The sequence below is a fragment of the Eucyclogobius newberryi genome, unplaced genomic scaffold (genome assembly GCF_026437365.1).
Source record: "Eucyclogobius newberryi isolate DKJ021-1_F unplaced genomic scaffold, fEucNew1.0.hap1 SCAF_12, whole genome shotgun sequence".
Classification (NCBI taxonomy): Eukaryota; Metazoa; Chordata; class Actinopteri; order Gobiiformes; family Gobiidae; genus Eucyclogobius; species Eucyclogobius newberryi.
Window position 1 is genome coordinate 18,374,442 of NW_027315746.1, and position 20,402 is coordinate 18,394,843.

The 20,402-nt window shown below is 41.4% G+C and overlaps 1 protein-coding gene across 2 annotated transcripts in view; it reads right to left on the reverse strand.

Moving 5' to 3' along the window:
• Positions 1-4,313: 4,313 nt before the first annotated feature.
• LOC140356295 (3',5'-cyclic-AMP phosphodiesterase 4B-like) overlaps positions 4,314-20,402 on the reverse strand; it is a 29,960-nt gene continuing 13,871 nt past the window's right edge. For both annotated transcript variants that reach the window (XM_072441148.1, XM_072441149.1), the window contains 10 exons: positions 14,973-15,085; positions 9,768-9,861; positions 8,501-8,733; positions 8,320-8,418; positions 7,783-7,947; positions 7,361-7,460; positions 6,791-6,945; positions 6,574-6,696; positions 6,312-6,494; positions 4,314-6,146 (listed from right to left, as the gene is read on the reverse strand). In XM_072441148.1, the coding sequence (XP_072297249.1) occupies positions 5,808-6,146; positions 6,312-6,494; positions 6,574-6,696; positions 6,791-6,945; positions 7,361-7,460; positions 7,783-7,947; positions 8,320-8,418; positions 8,501-8,733; positions 9,768-9,861; positions 14,973-15,085 (1,604 nt within the window). In that variant the 3' untranslated portion in view covers positions 4,314-5,807. The remainder of the gene's footprint in view (positions 6,147-6,311; positions 6,495-6,573; positions 6,697-6,790; positions 6,946-7,360; positions 7,461-7,782; positions 7,948-8,319; positions 8,419-8,500; positions 8,734-9,767; positions 9,862-14,972; positions 15,086-20,402) is intronic.

The following is a 20,402-nucleotide window of genomic DNA, read 5'->3' on the forward strand; positions in this document are numbered from 1 at the left end:
TGGTGGATTGAGAAAAACATATTTAGTGGCACAGTGGCACATCTGAACACATCAGCCAGAAAGCACTCAAAGTGGGTATATTGACCTGCAATGGGCCTGCACCCACTCTAACTTAAACCTTTTATCTTTATAATCTGAATATTTAGGTCAACATTGCAGAGGTCACACACGTGCAGACACTGAACAATTTGACTTTTGAGCCAATGCGCACACAAACACAGTCATTAGACCTTCACTGTTTTACTAACAAAAATCTCAGTCAAAACAGGCTTTCTAATTTGGGTTCTCCATCTGCTCTTCTCAGGGGAACATGCGGCCAGGCCCATGTTTCAGAGGAATCATGCCATCTTATCTTGTCCACAAGGCATTAGTGGGCACAGAGGAAGCTGGTTGATTATGATGCTGTTAACTATGGCAAGATTGACAGTAATAGGTTGTTTATTTACTTAAAATAGTGAGCAATTTAAAATCACATTTTGTGTTTGTTTGTGTTGCTAAAGATACAGCATTGACCAAAAGTGCTTGTGAAGGTCAGAAATGAGCCACAAGGAAGAAATATTTTGTTTTCAGGAGAAAGGAAAACAACTGGGAAAGTAAATTAAAAGTGGTACTTACAGTAAGTGCAGTGTTGAGGTATCTCTAAATGATCTTTACAGTAAGTGCAGTGTTGAGGTATCTCTAAATGATCTTTACAGTAAGTGCAGTGTTGAGGTATCTCTAAATGATCTTTACAGTAAGTGCAGTGTTGAGGTATCTCTAAATGATCTTTACAGTAAGTGCAGTGTTGAGATTGCAACTCAAAAAACACCACAATGTTTTTTTAAAAATACTTATACTTAAAAAGTACTGAATACACAAGTACAAAAACATTTATGTGATAGACTTTTTGCTCTTATATCTGTGCATTTCTTTGAACACAATTGAGCACTTGTTCCACTACTGACAGACTTCAGGGTCAAACTCAAATGCCTTGAAAGACCATTCCCATTAATAATATAATTAATTCAGTTCTGTGTGTTAGCATAATGGGTAGACCTTTTACACAGGGTTATTCCCTTGACTTATCACTCTGGTGGCTCTGTGCCTCCGGGCCCTCAGTCACTCTTGACAGAGAGCATTAAAAGCCCCTCTTATCTCGTGTCAGTGAGGACAGTATTGATCAACCTGATTTCATGCAGGACTAGGGCAATGAGGCCAAATAAAATATTTGCATTTCCCACCAGGGAAAGATCTTTTCCCCCTGCATTCAGCAAATGTGAAAAGAAAGGCAACTGTACCTAATAACCTTATATTAATCCTTAACTTCCCACATTTAGGTATAAGTGCTCACAACAGTCGAAACACATACGCCTCATGTGTCAAATCTCATCGTGGTCACAAAGATAAGAAACAGTGTCTCTGCTGTGGTCCTCCCACAGGGATGTACCCCTCTATCTGCCACAGGCGCTGTGTATGCTGGGTAAATACCCCTAAGGAGTACACAAATGCCAGCCTGGTGCCGTGTCCTTAAAACAGCCTGATAAATCTGGTTTGACCATTGCTCTAACAAACACACTCTGGACCTGGATTGTCTGAATTGCTTATCATAAGATGCTTTCAATTGATGACTTTCATGAAAAAGTATATAAATCACACCATGACAATACACAGCCAAATGTGCCATTTTCTGTGAGGGACACGATATTTACAACAAGGTCCTGATAGTTTGGTGGAGGAAATACATTATTATGGCAAGAAGCGAGTGACTTTTTTTTATAACTTTTGCTGTGGCATCTATAGCCTAGTAATTTCAGCCTCAAACTGACTAGTCTTACATTACTGTCAGCCAAACTACATACAAACAGCAGCAGAAACAGACCCTTAGGAATAGTGTGTTTTTATGAAGTGGATATTTGGAAAGTGCAGGTTTGTTTTGGTGGAAGTGGTTCTCTTCCTGTCCGCCTTGGCACCTCGCCCCGGGCCCTCTCACTGCTTAGACTGGAGCTTGACATGAACTTTTTTCATTCACAGGCCACTGAGGCTAGTCTTTTTCAGAAGTTTAGCCAATTCGAAGTTTAGCGTAACATAAATACAATGAGGTTTGGTGCATATGTGGCAGTAGGCCCTCATAACCCCTGACAGCCTATGGCCTGGGCCTTTAATAGGAGGCTTCCTCACCTGCGCTGGCCCTTCTCGCCTCTGACGTCACCTGCCACCTGGGAGCAATGCAAGCGGCACGAGGACCGGAGCATTCGTTCTGATCGCCCCAAAAACACCCCAAAGTTTAGGCTTAAAGCCAGCGATCACACCAGCGTGTTAACCAGGTTGGTTTGCGCATCGTGCGCTCACCAAACCCTGCTCAAACCTTGTATGACTCGTGCCGCACGCTCCCCAGGTTTAACGCCCCGGTAAGCTGTCTCTTCCATAGATTTATATTATTATATTATATTTATATTTATATTGCTCTAATCTAGCACCGTTTGTAGTGCGTGACGTTACGTGCAGGCTTTGTGCGCCGGGATTCCTCCCAGCCGCGGCGCGCATAGTGCACAGATTCGAACACCGGATTGGTAACCCCGCGGGTCTCTCCTCCGACCCCAAACGTCTCTCCTCCGACCCCAAACCCAGAACTTCCCTCCAAGTGCCCTTGGTGGGTTTGGGCACGTTCGCACCGGCCCCTTTCTACATTGACAGACTGTAACATATCAACGTTTGGAGTTTTTGAGTGTCGGCTCTGGCCCCCAGCTGGACTGTGGGACTGTACCGGGTCCCAGGCCTGCTGCTAAGGACCAGCGCCACCTCCTGGTAGGGTAATTGGGCTAAGTGCCTTAAGGGACAATCTGGGCTGCTGTTTTATTTTACTTTTGTTACTTCGGTGAATTGTTTAAATGTGTCTACTGTTTTAGAGGTGTGAATGAGAGTAGTAGTAGTTTTATTATTAAAAATACAAATGTTTTATTTATTCTGTCTTTAGATTTAATAAATTGTGAACCGTTTTCCTATATCTGAGTCTCCTGGTCCACTCAAAGAATTTGCGCTTGCCTTGTGTATGTGTCCCTGGCACCAATCCAGGGTGGCGTTGTTGGAAACTAATACAGTCAATAGTTATTCATTTAACCCATAAATTGGAATTCATGTGGAAGACATCCACCTAAACATCATATCCCTATTGTAGCCACGACACATAGTTTGTAATGAAAGATACACTTCTAGCTACATAAAGTTGTGTCAAATACTATTCTTGGTCTGAACAGCGATCCAAACTAACATTAAGGCGTACTGTAGAACATTAAGATAAGATTAGACTGGGCTATGATACTTACATTTGCCCTGACCAAAGTGGCTTATGGGACCAATGTGTCAGCTAAAATGAAAACATACAGCATTTGACTATTTGCTGTAATGATAAAGTGAAGCCCATTTGGGACACTGGAGAAACAAGCTAAATGAGCGGGCATTAGGTGATACAGTAAAGGCCGTTCTTGTGCTCACAACTTGGACCACATGACTTTTGCGGAGGTTTGAAACACATCTGTGGAGCTCTGTGGTTCTGTTTACCCGACACGGGGCCTTTCCATTGCCAAAACCCTCAGATGGCTCAAGTTTCTCCATTAAAGTGCTCGGGTCCATGTCTGTTCTAAAGAGAAAAGCCTCAGCATTTCGCCCAAAAAAAAAGCTCAGTGTATTAGAGAAGGCAAAAGATTTAAATAGGGCCGAGTTTATTATGTGAGTGGGTCTTCAAAAGTACTTTTGTGGGGTCGGCTTGGCAGTGTGGCTGAGGCAGTCCTTTATGTGGTGAGGTATCTGACAACAAGTGCTCCTAATGCGATATGTGGGTAAAACAATATTGTGCAATGGATACATTTCTTTGAAGTGTGGTTTCCTTATGCCTTTGTCAAAACAACAGTGAATAAACTGACGTAATAGTGGAATGAGCACATGATAAAATCTAACCAGTCATCTCATGCTTTATGCTTGTTTGGCTTGTTGGAAGAGCGTGGACGGCGTGTTTGAGTTATCAGGTGCTCAGAACCATGGGAGAGTGAATGTCCTGAGGGCCCTATCTACAACCTTCCTGTTTACACTATGCATGCTCTTTCAGCCCTCAAATCGTGCTTCCCAGAATCCATGTCAGTGCAATTAATGTAAGACAATTTATCACACCTAATGTCTCTGGTACATGTCTAATGAATTGGCATATTCAAAGCAGGAAATCAAATTCTAAGTTGAGTTATATTTTGTGTTATAGAATACATTAGCATTGCATAGTTTGTATATTGTACCGTTAAACGTTTCAACCAAAGAAGCTATAAGTTAAATGACACCAAACAATCTGTAGTACATGCCCATTTTAATAAACTGATTACAAAACATTTGAACACAACAAACACAGATTCAAGAGATTTTAAGGAAAACACTGAAAAAATACATTTGAAACAATGTCAATGTTTCAGTGAATAATCCTGGCTGTACAATGACCCGTCACTGTACACCTTCATTCAAACCAAAGAATAAAAAAGGTAGACTCTGTGCCACAATCAGGTGTGGAAAATGAACTGTAAAAAACAAGGCTTACTTCAAACACTGGAACACTGAGCATGATGTTCTGGTCTTGCAAAAACGTAACACATAAAGGCCAGTTCAGTCTGTGATAGTGTAGTGCATACTAATATAAATAGCAAATATCCAGTAAATATTAATTATCAATATTATAGAAGGTAATAAATACACTTTACAAATCGCTGGGTGCAACAGGGATTGTGCAACAGTGTGACCACATTCACGCACACGCAGGAGACGTCAGGTTTAGAAAAGACAAAAACTCTCTCAATCACTCACATTGCGGTACCTTTAAGGTAGTGTCAAATAGATCTGCAACCAGCTGCAAAACTGTCCACTTATTCAAAGTTCAAAGTGCTGCAATGATAACTACATGGCACAATAACTACAATTATTACGTATCAAGCGAACAGGTGTCTTTAAAATGTGCGCGTAGTCTACAGTCACTCAGAGTTCAAAATGACTAATGGTGTAAAGCGCCATTCATGAAAAAGGAATGCTTTAAAATCTAACCGCAACAGGTGCATGAGCTAACAAGGGGAAATTACAAGGTAGGAACACATTTTCCGTAATAGGAAAGGCTCAGTATTAAACCAGGTCATTAGTCTGCCTGCACTCATAACTCGGGCTACAGTTTGGTGGAAGGGCTCGAACATTTGATTTAAGGAAGCACTGAACTCTGAAGTGCTTGATGTAAAAATTCTTTGGATATTTCTTGATATTGGTGAATATTGTTATTAATTGCTTACACGAAGAAAAACTTTTGAGTAACTGGACACCATGTTGCTCATTTTGCAGCAAAGTTCTTTTTGATCAAAAAGTGCAAAACTGTTTTGTAAGAACGAGCGCATACTATTGCTGAAAATTTGGGAAGACAAAGGTGACAATGTTCTTTTGGTAGAAAAAAGTTGCACATTTACAGCTACATGACATGTTCAATAAATTATATAAAAGGCACACAAATCCCTTCCCAATACAATATATATAAAACAAAGGTAAAAATGTCCTGAAGTGCAAGTTTAAAACCTTCCCATTTCATGTTTTACATTTATATTGTCATCTACGAGGAGCCTGTGTCATCCAGCTCTGCCTCTGCAGCTCCACTTCGACGCAGCTCAAACAAACCACTGAAGGGTTTCCCAGCCTCCCTGGCAGGGGTGTCTGCATACAGTCAGCCCCTCTGTGCCAGGCGGCTTCAAAGAGCCACATTGCAGGATTTCTCCACTGCAATAAAATGAGCTAAACCTTCTTCACATAAAAGTGTTAGGCTATGTCTCCGCATCTCGACTTTGATCACTCGGTTGATCTGGCGGGCTGTCCGCGCCTCGGTGCATAGTCCCACTGTCCCTCTGTTCAGCTTGTCCACTTTGGTCCATCACTGTTAAGTCAAATTTGAATTTAGTGGACACGGGGAGCTCCTCCAGCTCTTCCTGTGAACTTCCTTCTCCATCGCCGGTGTAAAAAGGCGGGGAAGGGCTTTGTGGAATCATGCTCTGGTACCAGTTTCGGTTGTCCTCCAAAGTGTCCAAAATGTCCTGGGCATCTGGGTGGACGAGGTCTGCCCACGTCTCCCAAAGAGGGTGCACAATGTAATCGATAAAGCCCACCTGGAAAAGGACAATGTTTTTGTATAAATAAAACATAGATATCAATAATAGAGCATGAATGAGAGTGCAGTCTCTCTTTTTGGCTTTTCCTTCTGGGGTGGACAATTCTGCACCGTAACTTTACTGACAACCTTTTATGTGCAAATGAGAGAGGAGCTGCTGTACCTGTGTCCTCTCCACAGAGGCAGTGTGCTTGTCACACATAGGGCTGATCTCCATCCCCCTCTCCCTCTCTCTGTCCCCCTGATGGAAGAACTCGTCCATGATTCTGTCCGTCCATTGTCTGTACAGGTTCAAAGGTTTGGTGGGGTTGCTGAGGTCCGCACAGTGAACCATATTACGCAAAACCTGCAAAATATTTTTTTAGTATGATTTAAAATGTATCTCTCTAAAGAACTCGTTTTTCACACTGTAATTGGTCATTTACCTGCATTCTATCTGTGTAGTTATCCAGCATCAAAACCCCAGAGCTCGTCACCTTCTTAGTTTCCACCATGGTTTTTAGATCAGCCAGCAGACTCATGTGTTTCGACATGTCAGTTGCCAGTACCTAGAAGGCATAAATTACAGCATGAGATCACACGCAACAGGAGTATTACAAAGTTGAGCAGGAAGCCAAGCAAAATCAATGCACGGCGGCTCACCATGTCTATGACCATCCTCCTCAGGGACTGCCTCTGCTTCTTTGTGAGGTTTTGGAAGATGTCGCAGTTGTCCTCCTGCAGCAGCTTGAAGCCCACAGCCAGGTGGTGGTTTTCCAACACTGACTCATCATTGTACATCAGAGCCAGCTCCGAGTCTGCGGGGGAGGGGTAGAAGACATTTATTATACATCTAGTCACGCCAGGTTTATGCAAGTCTAATTTTTAGGCTTTAAAGGTGCACTATGTCACTTTTTGGGGGGAGAGTTTGCCAATTATTTGCTTTCACCATGGAGATGTTACTGATTTCACTGGAATGTTCCACAGAATGCATGTTTCAATGAATAGTTTTGGTCAATAAAAACACCTCTAATCGAATAAAGGCGAGATGTTAATAGTAAACAATAAATTTGCTAATCATAATGTATTGAATTCCACCAAATCAGTTGTGTTATTTGTTGAAAATACCAAGCAAAGCAACAATCAAAGCCCAACCAGAAAAGATACACACATGTCTCACCTTTAATTTTAAATCATGCTTAAATAAAATTAAATTCATTTGAAAACACCTACTTGTGTTGATGAGAAACTGGTTGGACACACCGGGATGATCCACGTCGTGAATGGCCGCAGCAAAAATGGCTGCCAATATTTCGAGATCCGTGAATACTGCCTGGAAAAAGAAAACAAAACAAAACATTGTTATGACTAGGTATAAGAACTTGCCATATAAGGTAAAGTATTGGACTAGTGTGGCCGGTCCCTGTTGCATGTGTCATCTATTGTCAACTTGTAGTTTCAAATTCAACTGATGACGGCAGCAACAATTACTGTAACTTAGACAAACAAAATAGGTTTCCGAGAAGGTGGAGCGTTTGAACCACAAATGAGTGTAGTGTGCAATTTGGCCATCTGTAATAACTGAGTCCCACTAGGTTAAACAAAGAGTCTTTTACCGAGTGTCTAGGGTAATTAAGTGTGTATTAAGCACGTACATCGAGAGCAGGAGTAGACAGGAGTGCGTGCGTGGACTGGGCGACATCAGCGGCGTGCAGGCTGTTGTGGTAGGCTACGTCTGAGTGATAGTGGCTCTCCAGGGTCAGCATGAACGTCACAAAGGTGTCAGTTGGAATCTTGAATGTTCGCATCAAGTCCCGTTCCTGCACACAGCACGGATTAGGTTAAAAAAAAGGAGAGAAAGCTCAGAAAGAAAGATTTGCTTGTTGAAACATAATGAAGATTAAAAAATAAAAGCCAAAGTGCACATTGTCTTTACTGATTTACTTGCAGCGAAGAGTGAGCCTAAAGGTGCATTCACACTTGTCCTGGTTTGGTTCTGGTTTGAGCCAAATTTTGTCCTGAACCCGGCTTGGTTTGGTCCTGGTTTAGTCTAGATTTAGCTACTGGTTTAGTTCCAATTTGAATGTGTCAAAGTGTGAATGCACCATTTAACACTGAAAAATTATTGTACTTTAAAGTATATATTTTTATTTCTTCTATGGTGAATATTAAATGTATGCTTTGAGACTAACCTGGAAAATGGTGTACATGATGCACGTCAGCGGCCTGTTGTGGGAATGCTCCGCCACCTTAAAGATGTTCAAACCCCATTTATTAATATCCTCCAGATCCTGTGACACAAAAAAACAGACTAAGCAGCAGTTCGTGACATTACACAACCGTGGAGTGCTCGAGGGACTGTTTGGTGCATACCTTTGAGAGCAGATCTTCCTGGTCTGTCTTCACCCCAAAGCGATGCACGGTGCTACCAGAGATATTTGCAGAATGGCTGAGTTTTCGAACCCCGCTGATCTGATTCATCATTCCACTCTGCTGCTGCTGCTGCTGCTGCTGTTGGTGTTGGTGGTGGTGATGAGGGCCCTGGCGTCTTTTCCTTTCCCTTGACTTGGGGACTGGACAGGGAAGCTCCAAATCTATCTTCTTGTCTGAAAGAAATAATGAAAGAATATGGTCAAATTGAGTCAGGGAGAGAAAAACACACGTGGCCTGATGGAGAAGCATGAGGACTGTCACTGAGGCGAGTAAACAACACTGACACAGCGAGATGACTGACCTCTCACACTTAAGTGTCAGCACACTTGAAACGCACTGCAGTTATTATCCATTTACTCTTATCATGCAGTTCTAACACAATTCATTAACAATTCTTTCAAAATAAAGGCTTGGTCAACAAGGTCATAGTGTACACGTATTGTTTGGTTGTGTGGTTACGACCGGTGTGGCTTTCGAGGAAATGTAGCCACAACAATACACAGAAGAGTGGAAAGCTGGTCTGCTGAAATGTTTAGAGCAGGCACTTTTTGGATGTGGGCTTGTGTACTACATGTTATTCTGCTTTTTGACTGGCTCTGACTGCATCACATGTGCAGATGACATTGAGCATCTGTGCACATGCATGATTAGATAAGAGCGCTGTATCTCTCATAACAGGGAACCAAAATATAGCAAATGCATCCTCAACATAGTCAAATGATTGTCGTCCAGGTGACAGGTACATCAACATTGACAACCAGATGGTAAAACATTTGCATATTTGTTTACAAGCTCACTTCTGGGTTTTCTCTTTTGTGAGTTCAATTCCTCACTTAATTTAGTCTTTGTTTGGGATAGAATTTTGCCTTGGAATAAAAATAAACATTGCCTCGTGCTGTCTTCTGTCTGAATAATACATACAGACCGCATTCTCTCTCAAAAACACACTGGCCCTAATCCCTCCAGAGGAAAGACTTCCCCAGCCAAGCCCCCTCCCTCCTTGTTGCTTCTGCAGTCAGCACATGGGGAGCCTCCATCTCTGTTATAGACCAGATTAGACTGGTTTAAGAGTGCTGCTGCAGACTCCCTCCACTTCTCTCATTTGCTGTATGGATAACCTCAATAACCTCTGGTGTTTACTGACATGTGCAGTGAGTCTATTTACACTTAGAAGAGACTGCGGTGTGTATTTTGAGCATCAACTTACCAAGAAAGGTACTGGAGATGTACTCTGACACTTGGTTGCCAGATCGACTCATCTCAGACAGGTGGCTAAGCTCTCGGTTCAGCATCCTCTTGAACTAAGATCAAACACAAGAAACATACTAAAGTTTAGATAATACGTACAGTTTGGAGTGGATTTTACGAGGACAATTTGACATGAGCGTATTTGTTGTTTTCTATGACAAACCAACAGCATCCTGCTATTCTAAACACAGGATGATATTATGCTCTATACAGAGAACATGTCAGCCTTGCTCCAGCCAATATCAGACAATAACCACTGTTTTTACATGGACACACCTTGATGTATCCCCAGGACACGGAGAACAGGTAGTTGGCTTCAGGCATGATGCTGAGCTGTACTGGCCTCTGGCGCTCTCCAGCAGAAGCCCTATATGCTCCTCTCTGAGAGAATCTCCAAGACACAGCTCAGCCCTTCAGCCTGACCATCTACAGAGTGGCACCAAACACAGCTGCCCAGTGTCCAATGCAGTCCTATGTCCCCGAAAAACAAATGCGTTTCCTCATTGCAACGCTGCAATCCTCCAGCACAGATGGAATCCCCTGTGATGCAATGTCTATAATGCTCGTCTGTTCCTCTTGCGACTTCTGTCAGTGTCTCCAAATCTTTAGATCCACTGTATTCCACCGTCCAAACTGCATTGCGTCACCTCCAGAGGGGAAATCCAGCCGTCCGGACTCCAGACTGGTAATGGCTTTCAGACAGAGGCAGAGGAGGATGGGATGAAGGAGGGGGTGCAGTGCAGTCCCCTGTGGCAGACAGCCCTCCCTTTCTCCCTGTGAGCACTGAACCATGTACAAGAAGACTGCTGCAGAAATCAGGCTGAAGGAATCCTCATCCCCAGGTTCTAACACTTCATTTTGATCAGATGTTTTATGCACGGCCAAATTTCTCTCCCTCATCAGTGCTGCTCAGAAATACATATCACTGTCTGTGCATTTATTCCATTTTTGAGAGAAAATGCAACAAATGTGCATCCAAATGACTTCATAACATGTCAAATGAGTTCAAATCCACACCCATGGTCAATTCTGTGTAGTTCATAGTGTGATTTAAGACAAGCATTGTATGGGAATGTAGACCACCAGCGATCCACCAATTGCACAACACCTAGAACGCCATGGCAACAGCGTCACGTGGCTCCCCTGTAGTTCTCACGGTGATTCCCACTTTAAACACACATCTCATCACACACTGACTCAGCCATGAGCCACCACAAGAGATACACAGGACAAGTACAACGAAATCCATCTCTACAAACAACAAAGACAACAGCAGAATCCTTTTGAGTCACACAGAAGGTTTTTTTTCATCCCTTTCACTCCAGTCTCAACAGTCTAATAACTCTTAACAGACCGCTATGATCTACTTAACAGTGAAACTTGACCAGAGCTTTCAAAGGGTTGGCTCGGGCAAGAGGTAGTCCATATAAATCAAAGAGTTCTAGTGAAGACAAACGCTGGGCGCAGATGAGACGGCCCCAGTCTATTCACACAAATGGTAATTGATTCTTTGAAGCAGCGCAGCAGTGGGGCCCATGTGCCTACAGGAAGTGTTTCAAACACATGTCTGTCCCCAGAGTCAAAGTGAGACACCCAAAGGACATTTCCCAACATAAGGTGCAACAAATGCATCTGTAAGAATTACTTCACCCCAGGACAAAATGTGCCTTGAGTAAACTTGAGAACTGTATAAGATAAAGGTGTGACACCGTTTTACCTTGAATTTATCAAATGAAATAGATAACTTTAATACCATACTGTGGGACATACCAGGCAAAACAATAACACATTCATGGGAGGACGACCCTCCACCAGAAAAGTTACACAGCACACTTTGAAAATGCCTCGCAATGTTGCCAAATTTGAATATTCAAAAACTCTCAACATGTAAATCATATTTAAAATCAAACTGTCCTCACACACTGAACCAAGACTAAACATGAGCAACATCCTCATAGATAATGAAGAACTTAAAACAAATGTATTAAATATTACAACATTAGAGTAGTTATAAAAGTTAACCTAAAAGTTAAAAACATGTATAGTATAGATATATTCCTTCTCTTCTTTATTCTATGTCTACTACTGGTCAACCTCTTTACTGCACTCACCTTTTTCCAACTTGTGGCAAAGTTTTCTATCTCCTTTTCAGAGCAACATAGTCCCATTGTAACTTAAGAGCAGCTGAACACACCAAAAAAGAAACTCAGTAAAACTCTAAAAGAATAAAGTGGCCGAGTTGGTTTCCGCTCTGTATTTTTCTCTGATGTGGCGTCAGGGAGGAAATGTTTCACGATGAAACTGACTTCTAGGACGAGCCTACACATACTAACAAGACACTAGAAGCTCCTCCTCCTCCCACAGGCCTCAACTTGTACCACCTACTTCCTTTTAATTCTCCTTTTCACTCATAATGGCTGAGGTCATTTACTGGTAGGCCTCAGGGCATAGTCTAGTAACATATTTGTGATCGTCATCAGTAGAAAGTCTCACACAGGAAAGTCTCAAATGAAAAACTTATTTCTTTTTAAATCAGATTAGCTCAGCTAGTATTGCTTTGGCAATTACTGATTTACTTATGCAGCTGCAGGTAACATTCATTCATTCATTCATTTTCTTACCGCTTGTTCCCTTTCGGGGCCGCGGGTGACTGTCCCAGTGACTTTGGGCCTTAGGCGGGGTGCACCCTGGACAGTGGCCAACTTGTAAAACCAACTGTTTCTCGTCTACCCACCTCTCAGAGCAGATTGCAATGACTATTTAACAAAAGTCCTAAATGAGGAAATGCTGCCCCTGCTCTGATATATTTGTTATGTCAACATACTTATAATATTTCCAGGACTTCGAGTTTTGCAACTTCAGAAACATTTCCTGGAAGCCATTGAAAAGGCATTAAAAGGTGAAAAGAATATTATATTTTGTTCATAACCTCTAATTAAAATATCACCTCACAGTCATTTCAGATCCATGTCCTACGTTACAGTTCAGACCCACTACTCCATCTGCTACAATAATTCTGTCATATTATTTTCCCCCCTCTCTGAAGACGGCGGCGCTTCAAAGCCGGACTGACCACACGTGCGTTAAAGTTTCCTACTCGCCCGCTCTCGGCCAGGGGCTCGCTCGCACGCTAACCCACAAGGAGCAAAACTGCGCTAACTGGATTCAGATGGCCGTGTTTGTGCAAGGCCGTCACCAGGGTAAAGGGTGGAAGTGCGGCGGGGTAATGATAGTGCAGGGCAGGGGAGCAGTGACTATACATATATATACGGCTCGAGCAGACAGGGAGGCATGGAGCCGTGTGTGTGGTCCCACTGGTCCGGGTCCCACACCTGCGCCCTTGGGTGGAGGGAAGAGCATGTAACCTGGGTTTCATAATGGTTTTGGTTGCACCATTTGTGGTTTGGACAGAACATGTAGTTTTAAGAGTTGAATGTCATGTAATAAAGCTCATAGTGCAACATTGAACATTTGTAGGTGTCAAATGTCCTCATTTTCACTCTTAACAGAAGCTTATTCTATATCAATATTTGCCGAATTGCAGAAGAATTTATTGAGTTGTTATAGCTAGTCAAAAGTATTGAAAATCTAATACTAAAAAAAAAAAATTAAACAAAAAAATCGCATAAAACAAAATATGAAAACGTTTCCTGAAAGGTTTTAGAATGATCTACTACAGTCTAGTGTCTTTTTAGTTTTAGTTGAGTGTTGAGATAGGTATTACAAATCGAGCCACTTCCTTCATATCAAAATTGAGTTTGAAATGTTAATAACTAATCAAAATGTAATTCATATTTATCGAAACAAATTCTTTTATTTCACAAATTAACTGACCATCAAAAACACACAAATTATTAAATAAAATTGAAGTTTAAATAAATTGCTGAACCATGAAAATAAAAAACAAAAAAAAGTGGTTGAATAATGCATCTCAGGCTGATAATCACCGGGTCATATTTCAACTAACAATGAAGTGCGCCCGTGTGACCAATGGCAGCTCTGGGCCGCGCTCATTGTCCTGTCGGTCCCTGTGACGTTGGTCTCTGTAAAGTCTGACTCTTGTAAATAAAGTCTGACTCTGGGCGTCTGGTCAAAGTGGTCCTATTGTGGTCCGCCGTCGGGGCACAGGGGCCACAGGAAGTAAGACGGCAGGAAACGTGTGTCATGGTCACAGTCTGGCTCTCCGCTGATCGCTGTGGACAATAACCACGGAAACGGATACCACCTCCCTGCTGTTTACAATGCCATGCTGCCATTCTGTCGCCAGAGCCAAAGGTAGCACAAAACTTCATAAAAACTTTACTATAGAAAGCAACAAAATGTGAATGATACTAACAATTATGTTTTTGACTTAAAATGTAAAATTCTATGCTTTATGACAGTTATGAAAGTATAAAATAATACGTAATGTGAAAGTCTCTCTTTGTTAACCATTTAATATATGTGAATGTCCATTTGCCTGTGTTCTTGATGCACACAAACACAGGCAAATGGACATTCACATATATTAAATGGTTTTAACAAGCGCTTCTCTCTTCTATGTAAATTATACAAATCTATGAAAGCAAGAGGAAGTCAAAGGGCTTTATAAAATGAGTCGGCGCGTAAACAAAAACCCTACCACAGAAAGGCTATTACTTTGCAAGTGCGTCAGTGTGGCAAAAGGCAATTTCAATTTTGCATACACTATGCAGAGTGAAAGACCAACTGCAGCGTTGTGAATCAGCAGTTCCAGCCCTCATGTTATGTTTCAGAGCATATTACAGGGCCATAAATGCACCGTGTCCTCAGCAAAAACACAAATTAAGTTGAAAACAATCAAAGTCGAGACACCCATTCATCAGCCCAGCGGTCTGTGATCTCAGTGTCGGTTACACTTTGTTCCTGGGAGGTCTCATGGCAATCGTTATGTCAGTGATGAAACAGCAGGCAATGACAAAGGACCAAATTTGAAGATACATAAAAAAAAATTAATAAAACTGTCGTGGACTTAAGACACCAACTTACATTTGCTACTTCAAATGAGACACTTGTCGTATCATCACAAAGACATTACCCAGTCCTAGAATCAAAACGCTGCAAGGCTTTATAATTAAGCTTCTAGTAAATTAACTAAATGTGTCCTTGCGCTGACGGTACTATGAAAGAATGGGTTAGTCTTTACCTTGTTGGATGCCATGTCGCTGACAGATCTGTACGTCTGAATCGTCTCCAGCTGGTCCAGACACCAGTCCAGCTCCTCCATGGTTTCCATCGCCAACTTCTGGTAGGACTCATCTGCCAACAGACACACGGACATGTACTCAGGTCCGAGAAGGTCCATGCTCACGCTCGGACCCCCCGGCACCATGCACAGAGCAGCCAGCGTCCCGGGGCAGCTCGGAGGTGCAGAGGACGCGAGCGCAGGACATCCGGGAGACACAAAGGCAGGAGCGAGAATACAGTCCCTTCATGTAATCGCCCTCCTCCAGAATTGGGGAAGTTGCAGCAGTAGTCCCAGACAGGCTAAAGTTACTGTTTGCACACTCCCACTTAGGAGGCTACTTCACTGGACCCCTTCGTTAGCCTCTGGTCCATGTGCGTGCTGCAAACCTCCTCCCACTCGGCGCGCTCCCTCCACCCCGTTACAGCCGCTAAACATTTGCCCTCAAAGATCTCTGTGGTGAATATGTGACGTCCAAAACAGTGGTCTGCTGCCTTCTGCTGTTACAATGTCAGAGCAGCTCCCTCCACGCTCAGAGAAGTGCACAAGAGCGCTTAAAGAGCACAGATACATGCAGACATTACTCTAAATACAGAATGTAGAAAGAGAGTAACAGTTCTCAGCTTTTTGTAACACATTATTATTACTTTTTATTTCATTTTTTGTGAAATTACAATTTAACTAGCTAATTTTACTAGTTTGTTTTTGCAAATTCTAATATATCGGGAACATTTCTTGTTGCTAAATTCTTAATTTGTTACTTAAGACTCAAGTAAAACTATTGAAAACATTTCACTATATCATCTTTTAGTATAAGATATAGTATCTTGACAAAATAGTTTTAGTTTTAATAATTGATAATAGGATTTTTTAATTATTTATCTTATTCAATGGACTTTTTTTTGTTTTTGTTTTTTTTAGTCTGGGAAATAAAACTTACCTACATCAAACGTCAGTATTTTGTTTACACGGGCGACACAAGAGGCAAACTTTGACTTTGGTAAATTGGGAAAGGCCAGAGCTAGTGTTGTGAGCCAAAGACACTAACACACTTCCTCTTTGGCTCTAAACTCATTCAAAACACGGAGTGGAGTTTTATTACAGGTGGAGTGACTGTGGATTTCTACCGTAGCTGTCACGGCATCCATTTACCACGTCACCACGGCAATGACTCACATGTTGCAACATTTAAAAGGAAATTCAAGCAAACAAATTAAAAGGTAAACTAATATGGGGGAGATTTGGCCCAGGGGGAGTCTGATGCTGTGTCTGTGTGGATCGCCCCACCTTCTTTATCTATGGAAAATCCTGATCTCTGCTTCAAACTGCTTCACACATGGAAGACATTTGGCACATATGCTTTGCACAACAGAAGAGTCAGCAAGCTGCTCCCCAATTTACGTCAATATAGAGGATCAAAGCACTTCAAAGGAAAGAGTTGGCGTAAAGTCTGTCAAACAAAGAACTCGCTCTTTAAGGAAACTAATGAACTTCAAATATATCGGGGGGGATAAAAATCAAGATTTTAACAATGACTGTGCACACTTCCCTCTTAAAACAAAACAATTTAGCCATAAGAGATCTTGTTTAGCCTGTGGTAATTTAATTTAGCCTTTTTCACAGGTCTATCCAAAGCCTTGCACACATGCATGGGTTTATACATTCAATTGTTATTAATGCAGCAATAATGCAACAATACTATTGCTGATTATTGTTGTAATGTTATTGAGGTATTAAATATTACAAATTAGAGCTGCAGTTCACTAAAGGATCTTGACTAAAGACAGGTCGTGCGCATCAACTCGTCGACTAGAAAGGGAGGAGGCATGGAGCGGCAAAAAGAGCTTAAAACTTTTATGTATCTGCATGATCTGAGCATATATCTGACCCAAACTGCACGTACAATATCACAAGCTCGCAGAAGTCCATATAATACCAACTATGCATGCAGAAAAGTACTGAGAAACAATATATTTACAAATACATTGTGTAATCAAATTAAGTCACACCCCAAACTCCAGCCGAGTCACGCCATGTGCAGCTGTCGGCCGTAAATGAAATGCTCATTATCCCAATTTAATAATAAGTCAAGCTAGTCAAAATAGCACACATTCAGTATACAACATGAATCCCATTTACATGCAATCACAATTACTGGTAACTGCCAACCAAAACCAAATACTGACAGGTTCAATATAAGCTAATGACTTGATAGTTACAAATGGCTGACAGAGAGCATAAAGTGACTTGGCTCATAAGGACACAAGAGACGTTGCCAAGTGCATGGGACCACATCCTGCCCTGTTCCTCTGGTTCAGTCTGAGGGGGCAGTAGAGCCCGTTTGGACATGGCAGCTGACTCAAATGCCCAGTCCAGAACTTGATGAAAAGAGTTAGACCATGGCACATACTTTACTTGGACCAGGTGACTCCAAACCTTTGCCAAAGCAATTTTAAGCAGGAAAAAAAGTCTTGGATCAACAGTCTTTCCTTGAGTGACTAATCATGCTTGTCAGATAAAGTTATGCATGTTCAGATTAGCGCTTTATGAACGGCTCAATAACCTTTGTTCATGGGACTTTTACATTTGTCGTCGTTGCAAATTACCTGCCTCTGAGTGAGTGCTCAGGGATTTCTCTGCTAAAGCAACTCCTTTTTACTCAACCCTTTTCACATTTGCTCTCTAGCTCTTTTTACATTGTAAGAGCACAAAGAACTGGAGTGGATCCTGACAAAAAAAATATATCTGGCTAAAAAAAGCACTTTTCACCTTTATTTGAAAGACAACCCTAAGATTTTTCTCTGTCATTGTGCATCAGCTCTTTTTAGTTGGTTTCTAAAAACTGTGATTCAAGATTCTTCTCTTTTATATAAATTCAAAAACAACCACTTTAACATTATATCCTCCTCAGTGTTGGAAAAAGTACTCAATTTTGATACTTAAAAGTACAGCAACAAATTACTCAAGTAAAAGCAAACGTATCACATAAAAAATGTACTAAAGTAAAAGTATTGAACCCCTTTAAAAGTTTACTTTTATAGTAAGCGTTTAACATAGGTTTAAGAACTACTAACGAGTGAAATGAAGTGATTTTGATAAATTATTATTATTTATTATTTTGGTCAATAGAAGCGACTGAATCTATTTTCTAATGTTTAATTGTTTATTATTATTTTTTTCCATTAAATAAAAAGGTTTGAACTAAAAACCTCGCTCTCAAACCTTAGAAAATGCTTTGAACATTTAAATCCAGTTGAAAAATGTAGTGGAGTTAAAAGTACAGCTACCTGCACTCAAATGTAGTGAAGTAAAAGTAAAAAGTATAGATACCTAAAAAATATACTTTAGCATTTTTGATTTGATAATACGTTCAGGGGTGTTTGCATGAAATATTCTGACTAGTAGTTTTCTTTTCTACTTACTATTTTAACACAGCAACAAAAACTTACATAAAACCAACTATAACTAACTATGTAACGAAAGAGAGAAAAAAATATATACACATCTACATACAGGTACTAAGTCACTTTCCACCACTGATTTCCCTTTGTTTTTCCTCATTCTAACCAGAATTAGGACTTGGACAGCTTTGGTCACACATTACTCACAGATTAATTAGTCACAATAAGTTGCCCTGGTTAAAGATTGCATGACGCAATTTCTAGTCTGCGAGTTTCTTCCAGACAGAAAGCGATGTACTTTTCCAGCCTGTTTTCTCAATACAAGGCGATTTTTTTCTGCCGCGCCTAATGCTTTGACCATATGCAGGCGGCGGGAGCAGGAGAACAGGGCTCAGTGTGCGCAGACTCTCTCCCCTCCAGGCCCACAGACGCGCCTCTGTGAGAACCGTCCCGGGCCGCGCTCAAACATGCACCCCACTCCGCACCCCTCCTTCTCCTCCACGGCCCGGGACACCTTCCGCTCACACACGGCTGCACACTGTTCCTCTCTGTGCGCCGACGCCAAACCTGCCTGTCCTGAGCGTCTGACTGCAGCTCTGCCTCATCTGGGACACCTCCGACTGAAAGAGCTTAATCAGGAGCATTCAATTTACATTTTTTGCAGTAGAAAAACGGACTTGCACTTTGGCTAAAAACTGAAAAAATACATTTTACAAAGAAGCAAGATAGTGACATGGGTCTCAACATTTGGTCCATAGGCTTTATTAGACAAGAGAGTCATAGACTGGAACGTGGAGTTGGGCCAAATGATTTCATGCTGTGGATTTTAAGATACTTCAGTTAATCGATAATCATGATTATTTAGGGTCGAACAAGCAACTAATAATTGTGACTATTTATGAAACAAGTCATTTCAGTTTAATCTGTGCTCCAAAAAAGTACGCCTGTGTGTGTACTGCTTTTTATGTGGCTGTTTATATCAGAACAACTTCACTTTTGCATTCATTTTCTTTTTCCAACTATTGATCATCATGTCATGTATCAAAATGAAAGAAAATCAAGGATTTTGCTTTTGTTTGTTTTGTCTTGTGTCAATAAGCTTTACATTCATATTTCAATATTATTAATAAAATAATATTATTATTCACAAGGGATGGGACAAGATCTCATGGTAAAAGATCTCACAAGATAATATTATGAATTATAAATGTGTATATATAAGGCTCGTACAAAAAAGGCTTAAGATACATCTCATTGAAAAGACGTATTTTTAAAAATCACAAATAATGTAAAAATAAATAAAATATTGTGAGGCCAAAATTGTGAACTGAAATGCACAATTTATTACATATTATTATCTTCAAAACATGTGTCTCGTCTCATCTCGTGGGAAATGCGCCTCATCTCTACAATTTACTATTTGATGTTATTTTAAGTTATTTACTGGCTTCTCCTTTTGTCAGTACACTAGTCTGTAAAACATACTTGCTTTTTAATCATGCAAAAGAAACTGATTGACATGAGCGACTTTTCACAACAAAAAGGTCGATGAAAAGCCATGAGTGATCGTAGCCTTTGTCAGAAGTTAAAGTAAACATAATGTCTTTCCTCACACTTTCCTGTCATCAACCTGAGCACGGACACACACGCTGACACACACCCACACACGCACACACACACACACACACACCCACACACACACACACACACACACACGCTGACACACACCCACACACACACACACACACACACACACCCACACACACACACACACACACACACGCTGACACACACCCACACACACACACACACACACACAACGCTGACACAGACACACACACACAACGCTGACACACACACACACACAACGCTGACACAGACACACCCACACACACACACACACACACACACACACACGCTGACACACACCCACACACACACACAACGCTGACACAGACACACACACACAACGCTGACACACACACACACA